Raw genomic sequence first — 24,832 nt, forward strand, 5'->3', positions numbered from 1 at the left:
CCTTATCCGAGGACATGCTTACTGATTTTAGAGAGAAGGGAAGGGAAGGAGATAGGCAGGGAGACAAACATTGATGTGAGAGAGAATCACCAATTGGTTGCCTTTTATATGTGCCCAGGACCCAGGACCCAACCCACAACCTAACCTGCAAAGGAGGCATGTGCTCTGACTCCAACCAAGGCATGTGCATGGGAATCCAATGGGCAACCTTTCATTTTAGAGGGTGATGCCCAACCAGCTGAGCCACACTGGCCCTACTATTTTAAAAAAGACCAATCTTCACTCTATCCCCCACTATTAGGCTGCCAGTAATTTTTTTTAAACAGTGATTTCTGAACTGACCACCTTACTGAAGAAAATCTTTAAAGGTTTTATAGTTTTAAACTTGGGGTACTTGGATTACCTGCAGATACTGGCAAATTTGCTCCCACTTATCTATTATCCATAGCCTTTATTTTCATGTCCTTTCCATGACACTACTGAGCATTCTCAGAACAATGTTAAACTACAGAGGTGATAGTGGGCATGTGTATTCTATTGCTAACATTAACAAGAATAGTTCTATTGTCTCATTACTGTTGTAACTGGCTATTAGTTTGACAGATATTTTTCATCACAGTAAGGAAGAATTCTTCTTTCTATTACCTACTTACCTAAAGTTTTAATACAGATTTAATACTGAATTTTTATCAAAAGTCCTTTTGACATCTATTAAAATATTTTCTGGCTCTTCTCACTTAATCCATGAAGATGACAAATTATGTTTAAAGTTAATAATAATGAGAACAGACTTTAATTTATGTAATGTTTGTTTCACAAAACAAAGACAGCTTCACAGTTAGGAAGCTTGATGACAAAATGAATACCTGTGAACTCACTGCACAACTTAAGAAATAGAACATTAGCAATAATATATCTGCTCCTCTCCTATTCCTTCTGCTTGCCTTTCTCTACCAAACATAACTTTTCTAATTTTTGCCAATTATATTCCTTGTTTTTAATAATTTAATCACATATGTATATACCTACACAACGTCTGTTTGATTTTTGCCTATTATTAAACTTCATAAAAACACAGTTTTCTGCCCCCTTAGAGTTTTCACTGCCATGCTGTACAGAGCTCTGAATCACTTTCATTGTGTACTTTTTCCATGGCATCAATATGCCACAGTTTATCTCTATTAGCCTGCCATTGTTATTAATTAGTGTGAACAAAATCTGGCAAAAGGAGCTTCAAATTTCCTAAGTATCAGTAAATAAAACTACCAACATTCAAAAAAAAGTGTTTACAGATAAACCAGTATTCTTGACAGTTGAAAAAAAACACTTAAATAAGCTGTACACCTGAATTCCATCTGAAAATATATGTATCTTTTTCTCCTCACTAGTGACTTTCAAATATAACTTAGGTTCTATTGAATATCCTGCCCTGGCTGATGTAGCTCAGTGGATTGAGTGCAAGCCTGCAAACCAAAGGGTTGCTGGTTGAATTCCCAGTTAGGGCACATGCCTGGGCTGTAGGCCAGGTCCCTGGTGGGGGGCATGTGAGAGGTAGCCACACATTGATGTTTCTCTCCCTCTATTTCTTCCTTCCCCTCTCTAAAAAATAAACGAAAAATAGTTTTTTTTAAATGTCCTTTGGAGTAGCTTTTTGAACTGTTTTGTTCCAAATCCCCATGCCTTCTAGACAGCTCCATCTCGATAGAATGAGGTGCGGCATTATCTGAACACCTGTAGAGCATTTCCCAAACCAAACACCCCATGTCTCCTGCCTCAATCTGTTCTTTCATCTACTTCAGATCTTGAATAATGGCTTCACCATCCAATCAAATGCTCGTTGTCATATATATGGAGCCATTCCTGACCCCTCCCTTTCCTTCCTTCCCATATATAAAGAATAACTAAGTCAAGGTAGATACTGGCTAAGCATGTTAAATTGCAAATCTGACCACATGACTTCCTGGCTAAAAAAATATTTTTAAATAGATGATAATCTCCTGCAGTGTTTTTTAAACTATAGCTTCTCACCCACTGGAAAGCCATGACATTAACTTAGTGGACTGTGACCAGGATTCTTTTAAAATAAAACAGAATAGAAAATATTAGAGTACACCGATGAAGGATAAATTTTGTGCTGTGAAACTCTTGTTTCACCTATGTGAATGTGCATACCTGGATGTGTGAAGAGTCTCAATGTAAAATTTTTTTCTTATTGTGAATTGTTTCTTAATGTGTTTCAAGGTATCTACTGCAAGTAGTTTTCTCCTTTTAGGGAGTTCAGAGGTCCCTTTCAGAAAATGATGCAAGTTATAAACCTTCTCCCGAGAAGAGAATGTACACACACCTACACATATATTCTTACCATCTTCTTTATCACAGCAAACCCAGCTATCATGAGAAAACCTAGTGGAAAAGTTTTGAAGTCCAGATTTCTAGACCTCATCACAGACCCTCAGGCAGCTTTTGTAGATGAGAAGCACTGATCTCTAAGATGTAATTCAAATTCCTTAAGAAGGTGGGAGTATTTGCTGCACCTGTTTACCACTTTGCTCATGCTGAACTATTAGCCTGAAAAGCATTTTCCTCCTTCTTTGATCTGCCAATCCCTGGTAGTCCTTCAAACCTCAGCTCAAACATTACCTCTTCTCTAAGACCTTCCTGATCTTCACTCTTCCCCTTGCTAGTTGAGGAGGTGCTAAACAAATGTTTGTGTGAATGTAAAAATGAATAAAATGCTCATTGAACATTTCCTATAGGCAGGTGGGTCAGTACAGTGAGGAGAACAAGCTCTGGAATCAGGTGCTTAGATTTGAGTGTAGGCTCCTTCACTCATTGTGCGAGCTGCAACAGTAATTTAACTTGAGCACCATAGTTTGAAAATCAGCAAAATGAGAGTATCTGTTTTATAGCATTCCTGTGAGGATTAAATGAGAATAACATTTAAAGTGCTTAGTAAATGGTTGTTATTATATAATATTTACTAAGTTTTAGCTGCAATTACTACAAAATGATTGAAATCTATATATAAAATAATAAAATTAATTATGCATTTAGGCTAAATACAGTATTAATTATAAGACTAATTAGAGAGATTCAGAAATTCTTAGCTTGATAAGAGCACATTCATTAGCCTCAAAGCAAGACTGGGCTTTTCAAGTTTTTTAAGTAGGTAACTTTCTTCTAAACTTGTTTTCAAAACAAGTTACTTTTGTAAGTTTAGGTTTTTAGCCTAAAAACAAATTTGAGAACATTTCAATACTGTATTCTTGCTCCTTCCAGTTTAAATCACAATTCAAGAATGGTTATAAAAACAAATCTTCCCTATAAATTCTCTAGATTATTTAACATAGTAGGCTAAGGAGCAGGCTGGCCAAGCAGGGAAAGGAGGGGGATTGGGAAATAAAGCCTTTGAAGAGATTCTATTTAGATAAAATCTTATTGCAGAATACAGAATCTCTCTAATTCCACTGCATTGCTGTATTTTATTGAGTCTAAGATGCCAACAATTGTAAAACTATTCATGACTTATATACCACTGCATAATATAAAATGCTGACAAGCTATGACACAATACTAAGATGCCATTAATAATATGTATTCCAATTCCAAAGACATTCAATGTTAAAAATAAAACACAAGCCCTGGCTGGTGTGGTTCAGTGGATTGAGCACTGGCCTGTGAACCAAAGGGTTGCTGGTTTGATTCCCAGTTGGGCACATGCATGGGTTTCAGCTTGAGTTGAAACCCAGTAGAGGGTGCGTGAGAGGCAACCACACATTGATTTTTCTCTCCCTCTTTCTCCTTTCTTTACCATCTCTCTAAAAATAAATAAATAAAATATTAAAAGAACACACACCTTAAAATCAATAGCACATAGGATATATGTTAAATATTGTTTGAAATAAGATCTTGGGCTTGGATATATTTATTCTACTAAATTCTTTTTCCTGCTTTAAATTTTAACTTAAACTCATCTTGTGTGCCTGAGATATGGCCTTACACATAGTAAGAGGTCAAAAGGTATTTAAATAATGCTCACAATTCAAATTTAGGGCTGGTTGAGCTATAAAAACCACAGGTGTTTAGAATGATAAAAAGATTATTATTTTGCAAGCTTAAATTAGTGCTACTAAAATGACAATGTCTATGACATATGACTCAACTTTACAAGTTTCAGTTTCAGGTGGGAAACAAAAAAATCAAAGCTATCAGTAGCAGGTTTTATTGATAAGCAGGTGGTATTAGTTAGAAATAAGAGCTGGTATTTCAAGGTCCTATTTACTTCTTATCTATACATTGTCTACCGTGGTGCCTGGTACACAGTGAGCATTCAAAAATGCTTAGTGAATGAAGATAGTAAGCTTAACTCACTGCTAAGAATGCAAGTTATGGTATTTGTGGCAGCTGCAGATTTCAATAACAGTTCTAGATGCTGCTTTCCAAAGTGACTACAATTTGGTGAAGGGCAGAGCAGGATGGCTTCACCTTCAACTCCTGTTTCTGATCATGTTTTGAGAGGCTTCATCTGCTGTAGCCCACACTGGAGCCTGTGTGAGGCTGTGGTCAATGAGAACTTTGAGTCTCCATAGATCCCACAAACACACGTCACCCTCCTCCCCTCCACTGTCTTGCGCTCTTCCAAGGCAGGGGTGGACTGGGTCACCTTTATGTCACTGGTGCTTATAGTAGGACCTGGTTGAGACGTGAAGATACACATGGATGGTGAATTTAGCTCCCTGCTCTCCTTACTGAGAAACCCTGCAGCTAGTTCTTATCCAGAAAGAAAAGGAAGGCAGAGGAATGTGACAACATAAAATAGAGAAGTTGGTCAATTTACAATAGCTTCAAACTATGATTCAATTACTGTTTGAGATAATATGAGTTTCCAGAATGTCAGCCCATTCCCCTGAACAAATATGAGGTTTTACACATACATGTATAATTGTACGTTATATATTATATTTTATACATAAAATTATATATAAAAGAATCTTTGATATCTATCAAGGTTAACTATTTCTTTCAAATGAGATAATTTACTGTTATATTAATGCCTTAATAAATTAACATGTGGTTAGAGTTATAATGCAATGCAAATATTAAAATGTTATTTACACATGGCAGCCATTGTTAATATGTATTTAAAATATTAAAACAGAACTTCCATTACAAAAGGATATAATTTTAACATCCTTCTAGTATTAATTACACTCAGAGCATGGTGTATGAAGGTAGCTGTTAGTCAGCAGCCTTTGATCACACTGACTAAACACAACTGTTGGCAAAACTAGTGGACTAGCCAAACCAAAAGGAGCAGGGGGACCAGTCAGAGTGCGGGCAGATTATCTGAGAAGGAATGGCAGTGTTGGGGATTTATTTTTATCCCTGCTGCTGTTTCAAACGGAAAGTTATCTTTGCTTCCCAGGTATCGAGTAGGTTAGAGAAGGGGAGCTGCAGGAAGCATGTACAGTGGGCTGAAATTGCCTACTAATTTCAAATACTGTATAATTTAGTTTTTCAGGCCTACCAAAGGAAAATAAACAAAGAAATTGAAAATGTGTTGCTAAGTTTGGAAGTTAAAAAAATAAAAAAGGAAGAGAAGAAAAATCCAACCTCTGTTCTTTAGAGTTAATGACTCTACTGCAGGAGTTTTATAGCACTATTCAAACCTTTAAAGTTAGTGGTTAAATGCTGATTAAATCTTTAGGTGACTGCGCCTTTTAGAAAGATACACATTTAAAACTTCTTAGGTTGGCTATTCCTTGTTTATTCTTGGAAAAGTGTGTATGGCTCGCTATTTTATAGGTACACTACATGGTACTTATAGGAATTATTTTCTATTTTCAGTCCTTTTCTTAAAAATAATTTCTAAATTATGAATGCAAAACTAACTTCTATTTTCTGAAGCTTCTGGGATTGCTGAGTCTGAAGTGAACAATTAAATTAGAATTTTGGGACAACATTCTCATAACAAATATTAAGTTAATACGGGGGTCTGGAATTCCATTTACTGTGACAAAGTTAACACTATTCCTCATTGCCCTGGAGCAATCGCTCCCTAAAGAGGAGTCCCTGAGGCGGCGGGTAAGTCCATTCTGCAGATGTAGCCCTTATTTCCTGTAAAAAAAAACCTTGCCACTTCAGATTTTATACGAATTATAAACATACCACAGATCTGCCTTTTTGTGTATGTGTGTTTACAAGGATTTTAATAGGCCTTTTGTAATTTTACATACCTACTGCTAGACCATAATATTTTGCATCCACTGAAACCTTTGTTTAAAATGCTGATTCTTATGCATTGGAAATATACACATAAGCCTTGTTCCTGACAGTCCTATTTCTATAGAACAGGGGCATCAGACTCGTTTTCACTGGGGGTCGGCCACATCAGCCTCGTGGTTGCCTTCAAAGGGCTGAATGTAATTTCAACTCCTTAACAGTTAAAGAGTAGTTACATTTGTACAGTCCTGAAATTATCTGGGCCCTTTGAAGGCAACTGTGAGGCTGGGGTGGCTCCTGGTGAAAATGAGTTTGACACCCCTGCTACAGAAGTTCCCAGTGGAGGGTTCTGGATAAGCTTTACGTTATTAATTTTTTCTGCATATTAGTGTGCGTATGTTTGTTTGTCACACTAGGTGCACTGGGGGTGGAGCCCATGTCTCACCCATCCCACTATATCTGCACAGCAAACACTGAGCAAAGTACATGGCACTGGTAAGGCACTGAAAAAATGTGCAATAAATAAGGAACAGGCAGAACAATAAAACTATTAGCACATCCACTGGTTATAATTTATTATGAAAAATAATTATGTTAGTAGTTTTGCATCAGTTATAACTGCCATTACTTTAAAATAGTGAGTTAACTTGCTTCCAGCACCTCTCCTTTTGAAGCTGTGCAGCCATAGGGGGGAGAACTTTGTCCTGGCAGTATGGAGGTCCAGAGTGTAGTTACAGGTCTGCCTCCATCATCTGTGTCTTTAGACAATAAACTTTCAATGAACATAAAAATACAGAGTTTCATTTTTAAACTGCACTGTAACACACTTTGGGGGATATATTTCACTTGCCACATTTTCAGTATATTTCAGTTAGAATATAAGTGCTAACTATTTTGATTTGCATAAAGTTTACCTGACAATAAAGACGCACCTTTTGGAAACTGGGTGCATTATACCCATACACACCTCTGAATGTTGTAACTTGAACACTTTAATACTGTAGCTCATGTGAATCTTACCAGATACCTCTTCTGTTCAATTAAAATGGTCTATAGAAATGTATATTCTTAGCCAAACCTTTAGTTAATGAGCATCATAGGTATGGATAATTAGTTGATCTATACTCTTCAGAGAAATCGATTAAGGCATTTTTGGCTGATTTGTGGGTGTAGCTCCTGATATTCATGAGTCCACAAATCACAATCAACTATTCCTACAGGCATTTCTTCCTTTTTCTGAATCCATAAAATGCCTTCAATGACATTCCAATTTACTGAGCACCCCTTCCTTAAAGGAAAGGGGTAAGATGAATTTTCAAAGACATAATTTACAGTTTTTATGTTATAAAACTCCTGCCCAACTGCAATGATAAAAATCCAGGTTATCAATGATTCTCAGAATTTTTACTCTTTAACAGCATACCACTATAATTTGTTTAATTTTACAGTCTACATTTATTTAGAAGAAAATTTCAACCTAAGAGAACATATTCAGGCACAAAAGTAAATATCCTTAAAAGTTAACCTGCCAAGACCCAAATTCTGACCTCCTAAAGACATGACTGAGGGGGAAAATTTCTGTAATAAGTAACAAGGAACAGCACAACCACGCAGGACTCAGCATCAGGGAAACCGGATATATTTTTAACACTAAATGTTCACTTTTAAAATGATATTTTAACAATACTTCTATGCCTCAAATATGCCATCATACGACATTATCATGATAGTTGTATATTTTTAATCACATTCAATGAAAAAACTGTAAATTTGTTAGATTTGCCAAATCCTTTCTAGGAAAACTTTCAAAGTTTCTGAAACATGGTATTAAAAGACAACTAAAATTTCTCATTAAGAAAAAGTGTATTTTGTGGGAAATCTAAATTTAAACCTTTCATTTTAAAGTCCTAAACATTTCCACATAGGAAAACTGTTTAAGTATACTTAAGGGTTTCTAAAGCAATCAGCACAGGCAACGTTAAATTATCATGCCTCTCTAGAAAAACAGAGGAGCACTGTACAGAAGACCCTCACATTTGTGGCCCTGTGTATTCCCTGTGGGCTGTGCCAACCCACTCTTTCCCCTGTAATGACTCTTTGTTTTTACTAAGTCCCAAAGGGCTGGTGAAAGCTGGGCAAAGGGAGGGGGGAGGGGAGGATGGAATGCAGCTGCAGGCTCTGAAACAATGCTGAGTCCATATATTTTGTTCCCAGTTGAATAATAAAAAGGGGACAGCAGTCGGGGTGGAGGGGGTCAAGGAGACAGAACCCAGAGTGAACAAGGTAGGGCCAGGTATCCCGAAGTTGTCAGTCTGCAGCTTCCTCCCCGCCACCTCTCCACCTTCTGCTCTACCAATTCAATAACCATTCATTTTGGGTGAAAAGGCTTATTCATTAAATTCAAACACCCATTAAGATTTAAACCTATCATTTATATCCAAGTTACTTTTACCAGTGAACTATATTCAGAAGAGGACGGAGTAGGAAAGGACAATGGAGCTCGCAGAGATAAACCAGGGAAGCTGGGACACAGGAGAGAGAGAAGCTTGGGGGAAGGAGGTAGGAGGCTTCAAAAAAGGGTGTCCAAAGTTTCAAATACAAACTGCCTGCTTTGAAATGGTGCCTAGGGGCAACAGATATGCCAGAGAAAATCATATTCCTTAACACTGATAAAAGCTGCATTCTGCAGAAATCAAGAGTTTGGAAGCCTGTACATGTCAGTTCCTCATTATTCGTTTAACCTGGTAGCCCTAAGAAAACGGTCTTCACTTGCATTTTCCCGGCCTCCACATCCCAACTGGGAGAGGGAATCAAGGGAAGAAGCAGACCCCAAACAAAGTGACAGCTGCTGGTCAGGGGAAAGCAGTTCAAGCCTTAGTTTTCCCTCCTTGGTCGTGCCCTCTCCTCCCTGAAAACTCTAGATGAAAAATGGGCCACATGCTACCCTGACAAACACAGAAGAGGCCTGCACTTGGGCCTTAAAACCTCTGAGACCTAAAGTAACCACACAGGAAGGTGTGAATAAACACTTTCTACCTAAAAGCACATTACGGTGTATAGTCATGTCCTAAGCCACATCTTTCTTGACAAAGGTCAGTCTTTACATTCACTGAGCCAGTCTATTGTCTTTTTGCATCTGCCAATAATTTCCACTTTCCAGACCCGTCAGGGCACAATCTCCCACCTGAGCAGCAGACCACAGAGCCTCTCATTGTTATTGTTATCATGTTAATTGTTAACTGGTAACTGCCTCGGACTAACCGATGTAAAAGAAATGTCCATTTGTTTTACCTTTTATCCAGTTACAGGTTTCCTGCCTGTGCTTTCTCCTGCCTCCCTAATCTACCACCAGTGGATTTCATATAACCCCTTTCTAAATCTTCCCCTTTGATTCTGATATATAAATAAATGTGAAAACAGTCATTTTCTGGAGCATTTTCTCAATCTTTTTGGCTCAAATAAACTCATAAAAATTCTTACAGGTTTGGACGTTTCTCACGTCAACATAGCCCTTTACTGAATCCATGGAGTAGTCTGGGCACATGGACTCAAGCCTGCCTCTGGAACATTCCTTCAGACATTACTAATGCCATTAAATTTTTCCAGAAAACTCAAGAAGCCTTAGGTAAACAACCGAAACTAGCACCTCCAAAGTAGAATCAGCAAGAGCTAAAGACTACCTAAAAAGCTGTAAAATAAAATTCAGGATACCTTGTTCCAATTAGGATCCCCTTCGTGAACACTCAGTAAGTGGAGGAGGAAGAAAAGGACTTCCTTTTAAAACTATCATGTAGAAAAGCTCTGACATCCACACACAAACATCTTCAATTTAGCATTGCACAGATTTAAAAGTACTCCTAGTTGGTGTTGAATGGCATAATTAATCTCTTGACTCTTGAAATATTTTATTTATTTGCATAGAATTTTTACATTTTGTAACATGATAAAAAGTCACAAGTATGTAAATTTATAGTAGGCAGAAATATAATCTGCCCCCAACTTGCCTTTTCTCTACAGCTCTAAAATCTATTTACGATGTTCTAACTCTCCATACTACAGCCAGTATAGAGACAAATTCAGAAATGCATTATTAATTTAGGTGAAAGAATGACTAAGTCTATTTATTAATATTAAATATTAATAATAATAATTAAATAATATTGACACTACTGGGAAGTTTGTCCTGTATTATAAACACAAAATTCATAGGTGCATTTGATTAGGAGTTTCTTATTTTTTTAAATGTAGCAATAAAATAGAACCCTTTGTTTATTGTGTATACTGGAAAAACTCAATTTTCTATTTACACATTTCATTTTCTAGTATGTACAATCAAAAAAAATTAAATAGTTGCTATTAAAACAACAATCACATAATCAGAACTTGCCTGAAATTAATAATTCCTTATGACTTAACTGTGGTAAACAAAACATTCTTATAATACTTTGTTGCATGCTACACTTCAGTAAAAGGGTTAAAAAGTAAAATTACGCATAATTTGAAACAAACTACTGTCAGTAAGTATACCTATATTATTATTTAAAATAAATCAAGAAAAGAAGATAATTCAAGGGTCTTAAAGTTATCAGAAATTTATATTTGGTCAGAAAGTTCATAAAATATGAGTGATTACATTAAGGGGCACGGATAAAAACAAATTTTAAAAATTAAGTATAATAGTGCATGAGAATAACAGATCTTCTTGTTAAATCAGTGAGTACTCACCCCTTGGAGCCCTTGGAACTGAATTGAAGGTCGAAAACGGATTAAATTCTGTTAACAGAAACATAAGAAACAAACAGGTCAAACTTGATTACTGTGACACAGAATTAAATGTTTAAACTTTAAATCTGTACATTTGATCAGTGCTATACTGTAAAACTACCTTTTCATTATATACTTAGGTTCACATGTTATTATATTAAGATGCCTTGATGAACAGTATTGGACTGTTGACATTCTCTGAATCATACAATCAAAGATATCTTTCAGCAGTGTGGCTAATTTGGTGTTTGAAAATGACCAATAATTTGGCAAAAATATGATTAGTATACTAATTCAATTTTACATTGAAAAAAATACTCTTACTTAGTTTCTTCATATGCTTTTAAAAGACAGAAGAGAGCCCTGGCTGGTGTAGCTCAGTGTATTGAGTGCGGGCCTGGGAACCACACGATCACAGTTCGATTCCCAGTCAGGGTATATGCCTGGGTTGCAGGCCAGTTCCCAGCAGGGGACTCACGAGGGCAACCATACATTGATATTTCTCTCCTTCTCTTCCTCTCTAAAAATAAATAAATAAAATCTTAAAAAAAAAAAAAGACAGAAGATGGCTTGACTTTGGGTGGGCTCACAGTACAATATACAGATCTTGTATCACAGAAACCTACATAAACTTATGATAAATTTAAGAAAAAAATTAAAAATAAGATAATACAAAGTTATACCGTACCTGGATTTTATCATGGTGAAAGGAAAAAACCAAAAAAACCAAACCAAAACCACCCCCCTCCCCGCAAAAAAACCCTCAAAATCCTTGAGGTTAAAATCTTCTTGAATACCTAACTTCAAATCGCTATGTACTCAATAAGATTATAACTGAGAAAAAAAAGGTGGGGAGAAGGACAGATCATTGGAGGAACTTTGCGAAACCCTAACAGGATAGCATAAATATAAAATTAAAGAAATATAAAATTAAAGTATCTGAGGCTTAACTATGGTTTCTGTTTTCTCACATTTCACCTGAAATTGGTTTTTTAGTTAAGGGTAAAACAGGTTACCAATTTTCTCACAAGATTCTTGCTAGGAGAATATAATTTTAGAATAATACATTGTATTATGAGCTCTCATAGCTTTAATATTTTTTAAAAAGCTATAATGATAAGTATCAACCATTCTTGCTATTGTTCTATAATTTTAGAAAAATGCTTTGTTTTACTATGAGCTCTCATAGCTTTAATATTTTTTAGAAAGTATAATTATAAATATCAACCATAGTCTCAGGAATGATTTCTTGTATCTAAAGTCACCAGTATGTTTTTCCATGGGTATGGTTTTCCAAATCGTGAACAGAAATTCACAGGAAAATCAGATTGGGTACCATCAAACCATAACACATCAGCCTGTAAACTGTTCTTTACACCCTTGTATCCAAAGCCAATGCACGAACACCAGGTCGCGTCTGGGTCTGTAATGAAATGCAGAGCAGGCACCCGGTGCCCCACCTTCAGCCACCGCACGCACACTACCTGCCACTCTCGGTTCCTCTCCAAAACTTCTCTGCATATTTAAAAATTTATTAATGGGATTAAAATAAACTAAAGAGAAAGAAGAAAAGGGTGCATTCTTAAAAGATAGGTCATCTGAATATAAAATCACCCGGTAGCATTAACTACTCTATTATTATTTATATAAAGAAATAAACATCTCAGACAAAACATTATAATAGAAACCATTATCTTGTTTTACCACCCTAATATGATCATTTAACTTTAGCCTTAATGAATTCATTCTTTGGTGTGTGAGAAGTGGGTTTTAAAAAATGGGAAGACAGAAAGGTAATAACTGGAATTTTAAAATAATTTTCAGTAATGATTCATTCTTACTCATGGTCTTTTAAGAAAATATAGAATATAGATTAATGCTAGGATTTCCTTACACGGAAAAAACCTACCCGAACCTACCTTCCGTACCTAAACTTCTTAAAGTACTGGCAATGTGCCTGCAGAATCCCAGGGGAGCCTCTCCTCTTAAGGGGGCCCTACAATTTGGGTAGCACAGGTCCAGGCTCCAGTTTTCACAACATCCCATCGCTCCCACTTCCTGACTCCCCCTTCAAACCACAGTGAACTACATCTCTGAGGCTGGTTATCCTTTCCTCCCTTACTACCTGCAACTCAGAAGTTGTCTTCAAGCACACCACTGGAATCTGAAATTCTCTATTTAAAGTTCATCTGTTCTTCCTAGTCAAACAAATGCTAACTTTTCTCAAGTTTTAAATTGCTCATTTGTCTAATGGATATCGCTGCTTCCCTTACACTTACAGACACCAGCCCCCCTAGCTCTTAGATCATGTTTTTCATTTCAAAAGCTAATACCCTTCTCTTGCCTCTTTGTGTTGTAGATTCACTCCTGTCTGGAGGCTCACCTTGGTGATGACTCTGCATCTCTTTTCTATTTCTCAACTAGCATCTGTCCACAACTTGCTACTTATAAGTCAACGCCTAAAATATTACGCATTAGAAACTCTCAATGACAGCGAAACTGGTGAACATTAAACCACCCCACCTCACCCTCCAAACTGGCACCTCTTTCCTACATTTTTGTCAAGGGTACTTCTTCTTCTTTTTTTTTTTTTGGTTCTCCAGGCTTACAACCTTGAATTTAATTTATAATCTTCTTTCCCCCAACTCCCACTGTATTCTATTAGTCAACTGCAGGCCACCAGAATCACACAATTCTGAATCCAGAGATAATATACTTAATGCTCACCAGCACCTGCCCCTTTGTCATGCTTTTCTTCTACCTGTTTACCTAGTGCTCCACACACATCTGCATGGGAGATTCAAGAGTGTGGGAGCCTATTACTTCATGTGAGAGAGTTCAAATTTTAGTTGGGGAACATTGGAGAATGATTAAATACTAGACTGTTTTAATACTACTTATTAAGTTAGTATTAATAAGTAGTATTATTACTACTTATTAGGTATAGTAAGGACTCTCGAGAGAGAGAATTGTATGGGTTAGAAGAGATACCAGAAAAGCCAAAGGTCTTGTGGAATAGGTGGATCTTGGGCAGCAATTTAGAAAAAACAGACTCCAGGGAGAGAAAGTGCCCTACCTGGGCAAAAAAGAAAGGAGACAGTAATGGGTACTATGTGGGCAGAGGGCAAGTGTCTCTGCGTGGAGTTCTTTCAAACTTGAAACACTACACAAAGAATCAGAATTGGATGTGGAAATCCCTGTCTAATCTTTCCTTGGGCTCAAAATTGGTCTTCGACTTTAGCTTGCATCCACTAGAGAATCAATAGGACAGTAATTTAATTTCAGACTTCTGGGATTTGAAAAGGTTTACCACCCAGTGAAATAATCCTGCTCTAATCTCCTCCATTACCCTCTCAGGCAGGGTCTTTGTCATGATAAACAAGTGGAGGCTCTTCGAATTTTTGGAATAAGAAAGTGAATTGCTGAAAAAAGTATTCCAGGGAAAGTAGCTCTTTCAGTCACGTGTAAGAAAGATGGAGTTGGGGGGATTGGAGATCAATTCCAGGGGATGCTTTATTTAGAAGTAATCTGGTGATAAGGGCCTGGATTAATATGACTTCGTCTGGAGCAAACAAGAGTTGGTGGGGAGAGCAGATACTCCCCCAGGAAGAATGATAAAATGTGCTGAAGGCGTGAATACCAGGTGCCAAAGAAAAATGAAGCAAAGGTGACTCCATCTCAGGCCAGTCAGCCCCAGACTTTCTCAAATTAAGCTCTTAGTCTCTACTTTGCAAACCTTGGCCAAGTTCAGACCCCTATTGCCAAGCACCTAAATAAAGGCCTTCCTCCCTTCCTTCGGTTCTTTCAAATGTTGCCCATCTTTCAAATAGCTAGCAGAAGCTCTCTCAGACAACACTCTGAGCAAGTTACACAGCCTGCAGTGGTTTCCTCAAAGCAAAGCAAACTCCTCCACAGAGAAAACAGACCCACCATCTACAGGACTAATTTAATCTTCCACTTCCTCCAAACTGGCATACCTTCCCAAACATATTTTGGCAATCCATGATAATCACTCACTTAACATTCAAGTTTAAGATTCATTTCCTTGGCTAGGCCTTCCTTTGGATATATTAGGAATGAAAGACTCAATGTGTTTAATGACATGAGGCAGGTAAAATGTGAGAGACAGGGTGTAAAGCACCAAAGAGTGGCGAACACCTAGAGAACGAATGTCCAACCTAGAAGGGATTCAAATTTTTAAAGTTAAATCTTTTTCAGGCCAAACAAAAGCACTGCTGCCACCATTTTGCGAATTCTGACCTATGCTCTTTGCTCACTTTGAGTTAATGCCTGTCGGCTGTTGTTTTTCCAGCTGTCTACAATTCAGCGACATTGGGGTTGTATTTTTCCATAAGTTGTCTTACTCCTGGCTGTTAGGATATGGAGGATTCTAACACATATTTAACTAGTATTTATCAACATTATGCTGAGTTAAAAAAGTATAAACTTATTTGGCCATGTTCTCTTTGTATATGCAGTATACACTTTACACATTATATACCGTATTTTTTGGACTATAAGAAACACTACCCCCCCACCAATTTGGGAGGAATAATGGTTGTTAATGCTGCTGTTGAGTTCTGTTTACATTTACATTGGTGAAATATTATGTTATTTATGTTATTAAATACTTTACCACATTTTTTGCTTCAAAATTTTTTTCCCTATTTTCCTCCTCTAAAACCTAGGTGTGTTTTATGGTTCGAAAAATAGGGTACCTTACAGGTTACTATTTGGGAATATATAGAAAAAACAGTACAACTATGCTTTATATCAATTTAGAAACCTTCAAAAGTAATTTTGACTTTATCCAGTTTTTTTGCCTCATCACTTGAATTTAAAACCTAACCTCCTCATATGCTATGTCTATTGCTTTATATAGTTTTGTAATGCACAGAGCATTTTTATACCCATTATCTCAAGTGAGCCTCCTAAAACCAGCCCTGGGTGGTAAGAAGGCATCATTATTCCCTGTTTCAGAAGGGGAGATGTACAAGTCTCCAGTAGGTAATGTATGTTGCTCAGGATCATCAAGTTAGTGATCAGTAGAGCTGGACCTCAAATCCAGCCATCTGAATCCCAGATAGAACCCTTTCTTGTTCTTGCCTCTAAAGCAGGTTACCTCGTAGTGCTGAACTTTTAAAAGCCCTTAAACGCTCATTCATTTCTTCTGGCATTTTGTTTCCAAAGAAAATAAATTTCATAAAACTATTATAGTTTTCAAAGTTCAGTTTCTGATTAAAAAAGTAATAGTTTCCCCCCCTTTTTTTGCTATAAGGATGATGTATAATAAAGGAACATATATAAATATTGTGCTAGCATTTTAATGAATAAAAATAATAAAACCCTCATCTATGGAATAGTTGTGGGTGCTTATCCAAATTACGTAAACTAAGATCACAGTTACTAAGAAACTCCTATAAGATATCTGACAAGCTAGAAGAGAAAAATACATAAGAAAACCTTAAATGCCTTACTGATTTTATTCCCAATTTTAGATAAGATGTGACTACGCTATAGTTCTTGAATGTTTTTTAAAAATGCAAAAGGCAGCTAGAACTCTATAGCACTTATTATGCATCTGACCACTGTGTTAATGGGAGAGCTACCAGGAAAAAGTTCTAAAAGTCAATGCTATTATAAGCAACTGATTCAAGCATTGTTATTTTTTATGTAAATGTTTTTAAGCCTAAATTCCACAGCACAAACATGACCTGAACTCATTGTATATTTTTTAAATGCAGTTTTAAAAATCATGTATAGGTGGCCAAATATGGTATGGCATGTTTTAAAATAATGTTTAACTCACTAAGTACATTCCCATTACAAATGATTTTCAATAGGGCTTCAGCTTTCGATTTCCAACTTTCATTAAATATTTATACCAAGTAGCTCTTTTAAAAATAAAGTAACTCTAGCATTTAAATGAATAGTAGTTGAGCTATAATCTAAGTACGATTGTGATCTGGTATCTTCATCCAACCAAGAAACAATGCAGACTGAAACTAGGTAGGGAAACTCCTTTGGACAAACGCTTCAACAACCTGATAAAGGTGATGTTTTGCAGTCAAAGGTCTCTGTTAAGTTCTCAGTCCTTTCACTGTTTTTAGAGCTCCTTGAATTAATCTTCTGTATCTCTTAGAAAATGTAGGGTATTCTTGAGACTAGAACAAGAATGTAGGCAATACTAACATGCTCAGAAGTTTGATTATACTCTTGACACCTGCCATTAATTACAAGCCAATTCTACTGCAACAAAAACTGTTCTATGTCCACTTGTTTTCAGGGACTATTCCTTGTGATATATCAGAACAATGACAGTAGTATATAATTTACTAAATAATCTTAATTTTATGAGTAATCTTAATTTCTGACATAACTCTTTAAGGGTGAGAGAGAAGGAGCAAAGCTCATGGTTCTGTGGACTTGAAGAAAGTTACCCTATAAAAGTTGTTAAAACCATCTCTTGACTGTTTACATATTATTTACACACACAAATTAAATCTATGATTACGTGCACTCCATCAGCCACCATGTTTTTGTGAATATACAAACATAATAGCATTCTTGGCCTAAAAGAGCGATTTCTTTAACAAACACATTATAGAAATTTTTCTGACTCACTCCCTAAGGTTAGAGATGCACCTGGAACACCTTCTGCCTCCTTTCTGAACCCATTATGTAAGGCTTGACTTAACTCAAAATTAATTCTCGAATTATTTTTGAATTACTTAATTTAAGAATTCTTGAATTACTTAAAATCAACCAATAAGCATTTATTAAATACTTGATATTTATCTGAATACCTATGCTGTGTTATAAATTATGATACAGTACTGAAATAAATTCCAAAGTCAAATAAAATTTTGGAACTTTTCCCAAACCAAAAAAATTCTATAATGGTGACTGCTTTAAGTGGGATTATTTTAAGAAACATTATATCTACCTGGTCACTGTTTATTTTGTGCTTAAAATGTGTCAGGTACTATCACTTTTACTATCACCTCTGGGAATTATCAGAACACCCTTGTGGGGTAGATACCATTATTTCCACTTCTTGGTAAATCCTATGAATTACCTAAAGTTATATAGTTAATAACTTACCTGGAACTCAAACCCTGGCTGGTCTCACTTTAAGAACTATGTTCTTAGCCACACTTTATACAGCGAGCCTCTCCTGCCCCTCCTTAAAATAGTTATATGGAATGTGACACATTCTATATTGGTAATTGCTTTTTAAAAATTTTTTATTGCACTTCAAGCTTAAAGAAAATATCAGATGCTTGAATTTGTTTTCACTTGTGCAAGTAAATAGCAAAAAGTATTTATTTCCATGGGATAAAATTTGTATAAAATAGACCATATTTCTTTTCTAAAACAGGTACTATACCATTTTAATAACTTGTTGCTATAATTTTTTAATTTAAAAAGTCATTTTATTCTGTTTTTTAAAACCTATCCTGATAGAGAAACCAAAGACTATTTAATCATTATATTTTAACTACTGTAAGGAAAAAAAATCTAGGCAGGGAGAAAGGAGAGAGAAAGAAAATTGGAGCTAAAGCAGGAAACAGCACAGGAAATCAGACTGTTGATCCTGAAGAAATCAAATATACTCAGCTCTTGTCATAAACTGGTAATGTTCAGAATGACAGCATGAATGTAAAATTTAGAGATAATCCAAAGCTGCCTTGATAAAGCGTGTCTCCTTCTTTGTCCCCAATCTTTTATTAGACACCAAAAAAAAAAAGGGAGTCATTAAGCTGCAGAACATCTAGTATTTTGTTTTGTGAGCCAATCCAACCTAACTCATAGGAGAAACTCCTCTGTAGATTTAGAAACAGATTAAACAGCATATGGAATAAAGAATAATTTCTTTCTGGCCATCACAGCATAGAAAAGAGTGAAATGTAAAAGGGATTACCAAAACAGTTGGGAGAAGAAGTTGAAAACCTATTTTATTTAACACAATCCTCATTTTGAAAGATAGCTTCTGAAAAACTGTAATGATGCAGGCCAAATTAAAAAAAAAACATTATTGTTGTTTTAAATCTGTCTATTTCAAATAGTTCTTAAAGCAAAAATCTAAACTGAACCACTAGCTAAGTTAGTTACTATGAACCAGCCTTTAAACCAACGATACTTGAAGCATATCCTATCATTTTTTCCAAGAGAGAGCTTCATGTGGGCTTTATAATTCTATAACAAGCTCACATGTTAAATCTGACTGTAGATGTAAATGAAGACTTATTCCCTGGGATCATAATCTCTAGAACGGAAGTATAAGGTGAACTGTACAATACTCTTGGGTCGAAAGATGAAGATTATTTTTAAAAGTACTAAAAATTGCTAAAATGAAGCATCAAAAACACTTTTACAAGGGGCTATTACAAGGCCTGAAATCAGGAAACTGCATGATCCTACTTAATGTTTTAAAAGGATTACTCTGGTTGCGTGGAAAATCAGTTACGGGGGGAAGAATGGAAGCTGGAGGGAGGGCTGGAAGGCGGTGGCACGGTCCTCAGGAGAGACGATGGCTGGGACTGGAGTGATGACTACGACAGAGTTAGGTATTAGATGACTGAAGACCAACAGGACTGAAGGATGGATCGAAGAAGTGAGAAAAAGAGGAGACAAGTCAAGGTTTACTAGTTGATCCCACCAGTTAAAATGGGAAATACTCAGGAAAATTTAAGATTGGGGAGTGGAATCAAGAATTTTATTTGGGCCCTGGAGGGATAACTCAGTTGGTTACAGTATTGCTCGATATGACAAGGTTGTGGGTTTGAGGCCCGGTCAGGGCACATGCAAGAATCAACCAATGAATGTACAAATGTGTAGAACAACAGATCAATGTTTCTTTTTCTTTCTCTCTTTCTCTCTCTCTCCACCCCACCCCCACCTAAAATCAATTTAAAAAAAAAGAATTGCGTTTGGATCTGTTAAGTCTGAGATACCTACTAAACTATGACAAGGAGATGAGGTGCTGAAAGTAAATGCTTGGAGTTGGAGGAAGGTCGGAAGGTCAGAAGGTCAGAGTGGAGATAATACTTGGAAATCATTAACATATAGATGGTACTTAAATCCATATGACTAAATGAGCTCACCTACGGAGTTGAAGAGAAAAAAAGAAGGGAGCCAGGACCTCTAACATTCAGAGTCCAGTCAGGCAGAAGCTAGGCAGCAGAAGATACTGTGCAAGAACGGGCAGGGAGGCAGGAGGAACATCAAGATAGTGTTTCCAACAGGAGGGAGTGGTCAACAGGATGAAATGCTGCTGAAGTCAGGCAAGGCAGGTACAGAAAGATGACATCTGGACTTGGTAACCAGGGACCCAGTCCGTTGCAATCTCAGGGGCATGGTGGAGACAACCGGAGTGGGCTGAGAGGATGGGAAGTGAAGAAGCAGACACTGCTTGTCAGGCACGTCCTCAAACACAATCATTCTCTGTTTAGATGTCCCTTTGAATAAAGACATCATTGCCCTTTTTTTCCATATGTCTGTACTTTGTTGACAGCAGGGCCTGTCCATAACTTATTGATCTTTATATCTCCAGTGCCTAGTTCTATGTCTGGCACATCTCAAAAGGTTAATAAATGTTTGCTAAACAAATACTTCACAGTTACAATTAGAACTGCTTTCTCTTAATCTTTTATTAAAGAAAAACATCTTAAGATACTCAGCTGTGTTTTTATTACATAAATATGTTTTGTGGTTCTCTGAGACATCAGGGTTTCCAATAATCAAAACCAAAAGCAATGATACTAATAAATAAATATGCTAACACTTAAGCTTCCAGGTAAGCATATTTAGATTCTAAGGTATCTCAGTGAATCTTATTGTAAAGTTCAAGCCTGGTTCCACCCTTGAACAAGCTTACTATTCACTGAAAAAGTCTTCTACCAAGGTTGCCTCATAGACCCACCATGAACCCAGCACCAATAACTACTCAATGACAATGACATGTATGACAAAAGCATTATATACTCGTGATGATCTTTTGTTTTCTTTTTCACAATGAAACTGTCAAAAAAGAAAGGAGAGAATTAAAACAGTAAAACAGATATGGAGGAAGTATAGAGGTGAAAACATTATACTTTCAAAGCCTTTAGAAATCATTTCAAAATGATGATTGAAATGTACATCCAGGTACATTATAGAGGATTACTTAATGTTTCAATAATCATCTTGGACAAAAACCACAGATCTCATCTTCATGTTAAAATCAAATTTGCTTTTCATATTATTTGTATTCTGTGATAGTCTTAAGTGCAATTTATAGAGAAGGTTATTAGATAAAGGAAGTACATAAAAATACAAACAAAATTTTAAAAGCCCTGCTAAAAACCAAAATTTCTTCCACCTAATAATTCTAACTTCTCCCCAAATTTCCATCCAAACATAAGTTTATATGAGACATATAAACAATATAGTATTGTTCTAGTCTAGCCTCAAACCCCCAGATATATTTCTCAAATATAAAATATATAATCAAACCTAAGTTCCTTAATCACCAAACAAAAGACAGAGTGAATGTTCATTAAAACATCATCTTTATCTCCCTCAAACCCACTCTACTCTTCCAACTGCTTCTGATTTCCCTTTTACTACACTAAGGGTACCCTCTCCTAATAATGCTAATGGTTAGAAATCTCAATTTAACCCTACTTCCTTAAAACCTGTTGTTCAATTCTATAGATTCTAGTCATCTCTAATGGCTCCCACAAGCATCTACTTTAGGCCGAAATCATCTCTGGCCTGAACCATGTACTTTTTCATAACTTGTCTATGATCTAGATTTATTGGTACCTTATATTCATCATGTACAACAAGGCCACAATAATCCAAAAGCATAGCTCTAATCACCTTAAAGTTTCTACTCTGTGTCTCCCCAGTGTTAATGAAATAAAATCCAATCTGCTTCTGCCTTCCCTCTCTAAATCTAACTACCTTTTTTTCTTCTGCACCGCAAATGAGTGGAACAGGGTCTTCCTCACAACTCTTGGAGACTGCTCTAGCTTTTCTACGGCTGTCCTTTCCTTGCCTGTGATATTCCCTCTGTTGAAAATGTGGTCCCCCATCTAGTCTCTGCCTGCAAAAATCTTGCTAAAATCATTAAAGACCCTAGCATGTTTTTTAGACCAATAACATAATGGATCTGCAATAAGAAAAGAAACAGCATTTGTCTAATAATCTAGCTCTATGAAACTAGTAGCCAAAAGCTCAGACTGTAGAGTCCAATTCAAGGTGCTGATTTGATTCATGAATCTTTAAGGGGCATATAGCCTAAGTAATGAGATTCTCTCTTCCTATATCCTATATTACACTACTAGCCATGGAAATACTAGGTTTGGCCTTCATTGGCAAGTATTACTGGTGGAACTTACACCAGTTCTTCCTAAAGATTTAACACTGGCTGTGAAGAGACATAATCCACAATAGAAATTATAGATAGGTAAATAAACTGGGAGGGAGGGAAAGAAAGAGCAATTCTTCCTGGTAAATCTGACCTGAGTTATACCACGTTTTTCAGCTTTTATTTAGCTGTGCAGACATGGCCATTACATTATTGTATTCTATTCCAGACCTGCTTTTCTAGATTTTTACTTAAGTCATGGGAAGTGTCATATGGAACTAGAGGTATGCAGGGAAGTCAAATGCAGGATTATATACATTTTCTTTATTCTAAAACTTAGCTCATCTTAAATGCAGAATTGCCCAAAATATCCCATTTTAGGGACATCTTCTCAAATACTCCAAATACTCTTGGCCCAAACTGGCAAACAAGTGTGATGAACTCTGGTACCAGGTCCAGCCACTCTTGGTGAATTGTTAAAATGACCTGACACTGGTTTATCTGAAATTCTCATTCATCTCCCTCTGCTGGCTTGATCACAAACATCCACAATAAGTGTGATAAGCATGGTTTCCATGATGCGAACGGAGCAAATGGAAAGGCTTGGATATAGTCATTGTCCTCTGGTAAGCTTTTCTGTAAATCATTCCAAGAATTCTACGCCCCTTTCCTTTTAAATTCTTTTCTTGAACATGTTCCAATCCTTCACATATGTTCTTTCTTTCTCCTCCCAATTCTGGTGCCAAAATTTCCTGTCTATCTTTGTAGGCAATCTGTCTACTGCCTTTCACTGGGAGGAGTACCCTCCTTTGCACTAAGTACCTGATCATTTGAATAAACTTTTCAATCATAAACTTTTCAAGGGGCACAAACTTTACTTCTGCATTTTAAGATCAAGTTCAGCCTGAACACAGGTCTAAGTTAAAAGTCAGTAAGATAAACCTACTTAAATTAAACCTTGCTGCATTTAAAAAGTGCAACAAAAGGAATATGCTAATGCAAACTCACTGTTTTACTTAATAACATGTCAGCTGCCATGTTACTGGCAGCTTTGTGCTGGCAAGTCTGGATGCTAGAGTGGTGCCTTCAGGAGAACAAGGTCTTCTGTAGTATTTATAAGGTAGATTATTGAGTGCACACATTCACACAAAATTGAGGGCAAACAAAAAAAGAAAGAGATAAGAAAAAAGTAAGGTTCTCTGCCTTAAGCCACAATTAATCAAATGCAAAAAAGTTCTGCTGGTAGAATAAAAGGCTAAGGAGAGGAAATCACCTACCCCTTGACCTGTGAGATCAGTGATTTTAACAGGTCAACACATTAAAGGTGGCTGCCATGAAGGATATTACTTTGGAGGTTTAAATAAAACTGTATGCTTTGAGGCCCTGGCTGGTGTAGCTCAGTGGAATGAGTGCCGGCCTGAGAACTACAGGGTTGCCGGTTTGATTCCCAGGTTTGATTCAGGGCACATGCCTGGGTTGCAGGCCAGGTCTCCAGTGAGGGGGGCATGAGAGGCAACCACACAATGATGTTGCTCTCCTTCTGTTTCTCCTTCCCTTCCCCTCTCTCTAAAAATAAAAAATAAAAAAAAACTTTTATGCTTTGATTGGCAATACAGAGAGAGGCTGAGTCCTCATGCAAAATTAAATGTAAGTATATTTGTACAAACTTTCAAAAACACTATTATTTTCCTAGAAGACATTAATCAAGGCAGGAAAAGTAAACCAGTAGAGTTGTCAAGAGAATGTGTTAACAGAATCCTTGAAGGTATCTGCTTTCTGATCTTCAGATGGAGAATGAATGGCCAAGCCCCTGGCCTCAAATGCATCTATGAAAGACTTTTTATATAATTGTTGGGTAAACATGATATTATTATCTGAGCCACCACATCTGAAGCTTTGGGCAAACATTAAAAAAATAAATTGACAGGTGCAGCACTGACAGTCTTCTCAGAATATCTTGATAGGGTTTTTGTTAGTACCAGTAAGTTACTCAAATATCAAAATAAAGCCAGCTATATTACTGAAAAATTTAGCTAAGATATACTTTAGAATTTCAGGCTTTAATTTTAAATGTAGTTTTAGGATACATTTGGGAGAATTATATAATTATAGTAATACATGGTCATTTAAAATATGTAGAGCACATACAGACCACACAATCACAGACATGAATTTAGGACAACTATAAAGTTGTAACTTGTGATTTTACTTATTTAGCAACTTGATCCCTCATCCAATATAATCTATCTGTAGAAAAAAAAGTAGCTTTGCACTATAACCTAGATATCAATATTACTGTATCTAAACTTATTCTGCAAACTATGAAAATAATGTTCCAGTTAACATTTTTATATAAAATCTTATATAAGAATTTGAAACTACTTCTGTATTCAAACTAAGTGGGAAAACAACTTTTAGAAGACATTTATTCAAACCATACCATTCCTGCACCCACAGTATCTCTCTCCCCCACCCTAGTCCCTATTTAAA

General features: G+C 36.4%; 1 protein-coding gene across 1 annotated transcript in view; it reads right to left on the minus strand.

Annotated features, from left to right (window-relative positions):
* ELL2 (elongation factor for RNA polymerase II 2) overlaps positions 1-24,832 on the minus strand; it is a 78,820-nt gene that overhangs the window by 50,381 nt on the left and 3,607 nt on the right. The window contains exon 2 of the mRNA XM_037153834.2: positions 10,948-10,995. Coding sequence (XP_037009729.2) covers positions 10,948-10,995 — 48 coding nt within the window. The remainder of the gene's footprint in view (positions 1-10,947; positions 10,996-24,832) is intronic.

This window comes from Artibeus jamaicensis, unplaced genomic scaffold, assembly GCF_021234435.1.
Source record: "Artibeus jamaicensis isolate MK-2021 breed Jamaican fruit bat unplaced genomic scaffold, CSHL_Jam_final contig_3214, whole genome shotgun sequence".
Taxonomy (NCBI): domain Eukaryota; kingdom Metazoa; phylum Chordata; class Mammalia; order Chiroptera; family Phyllostomidae; genus Artibeus; species Artibeus jamaicensis.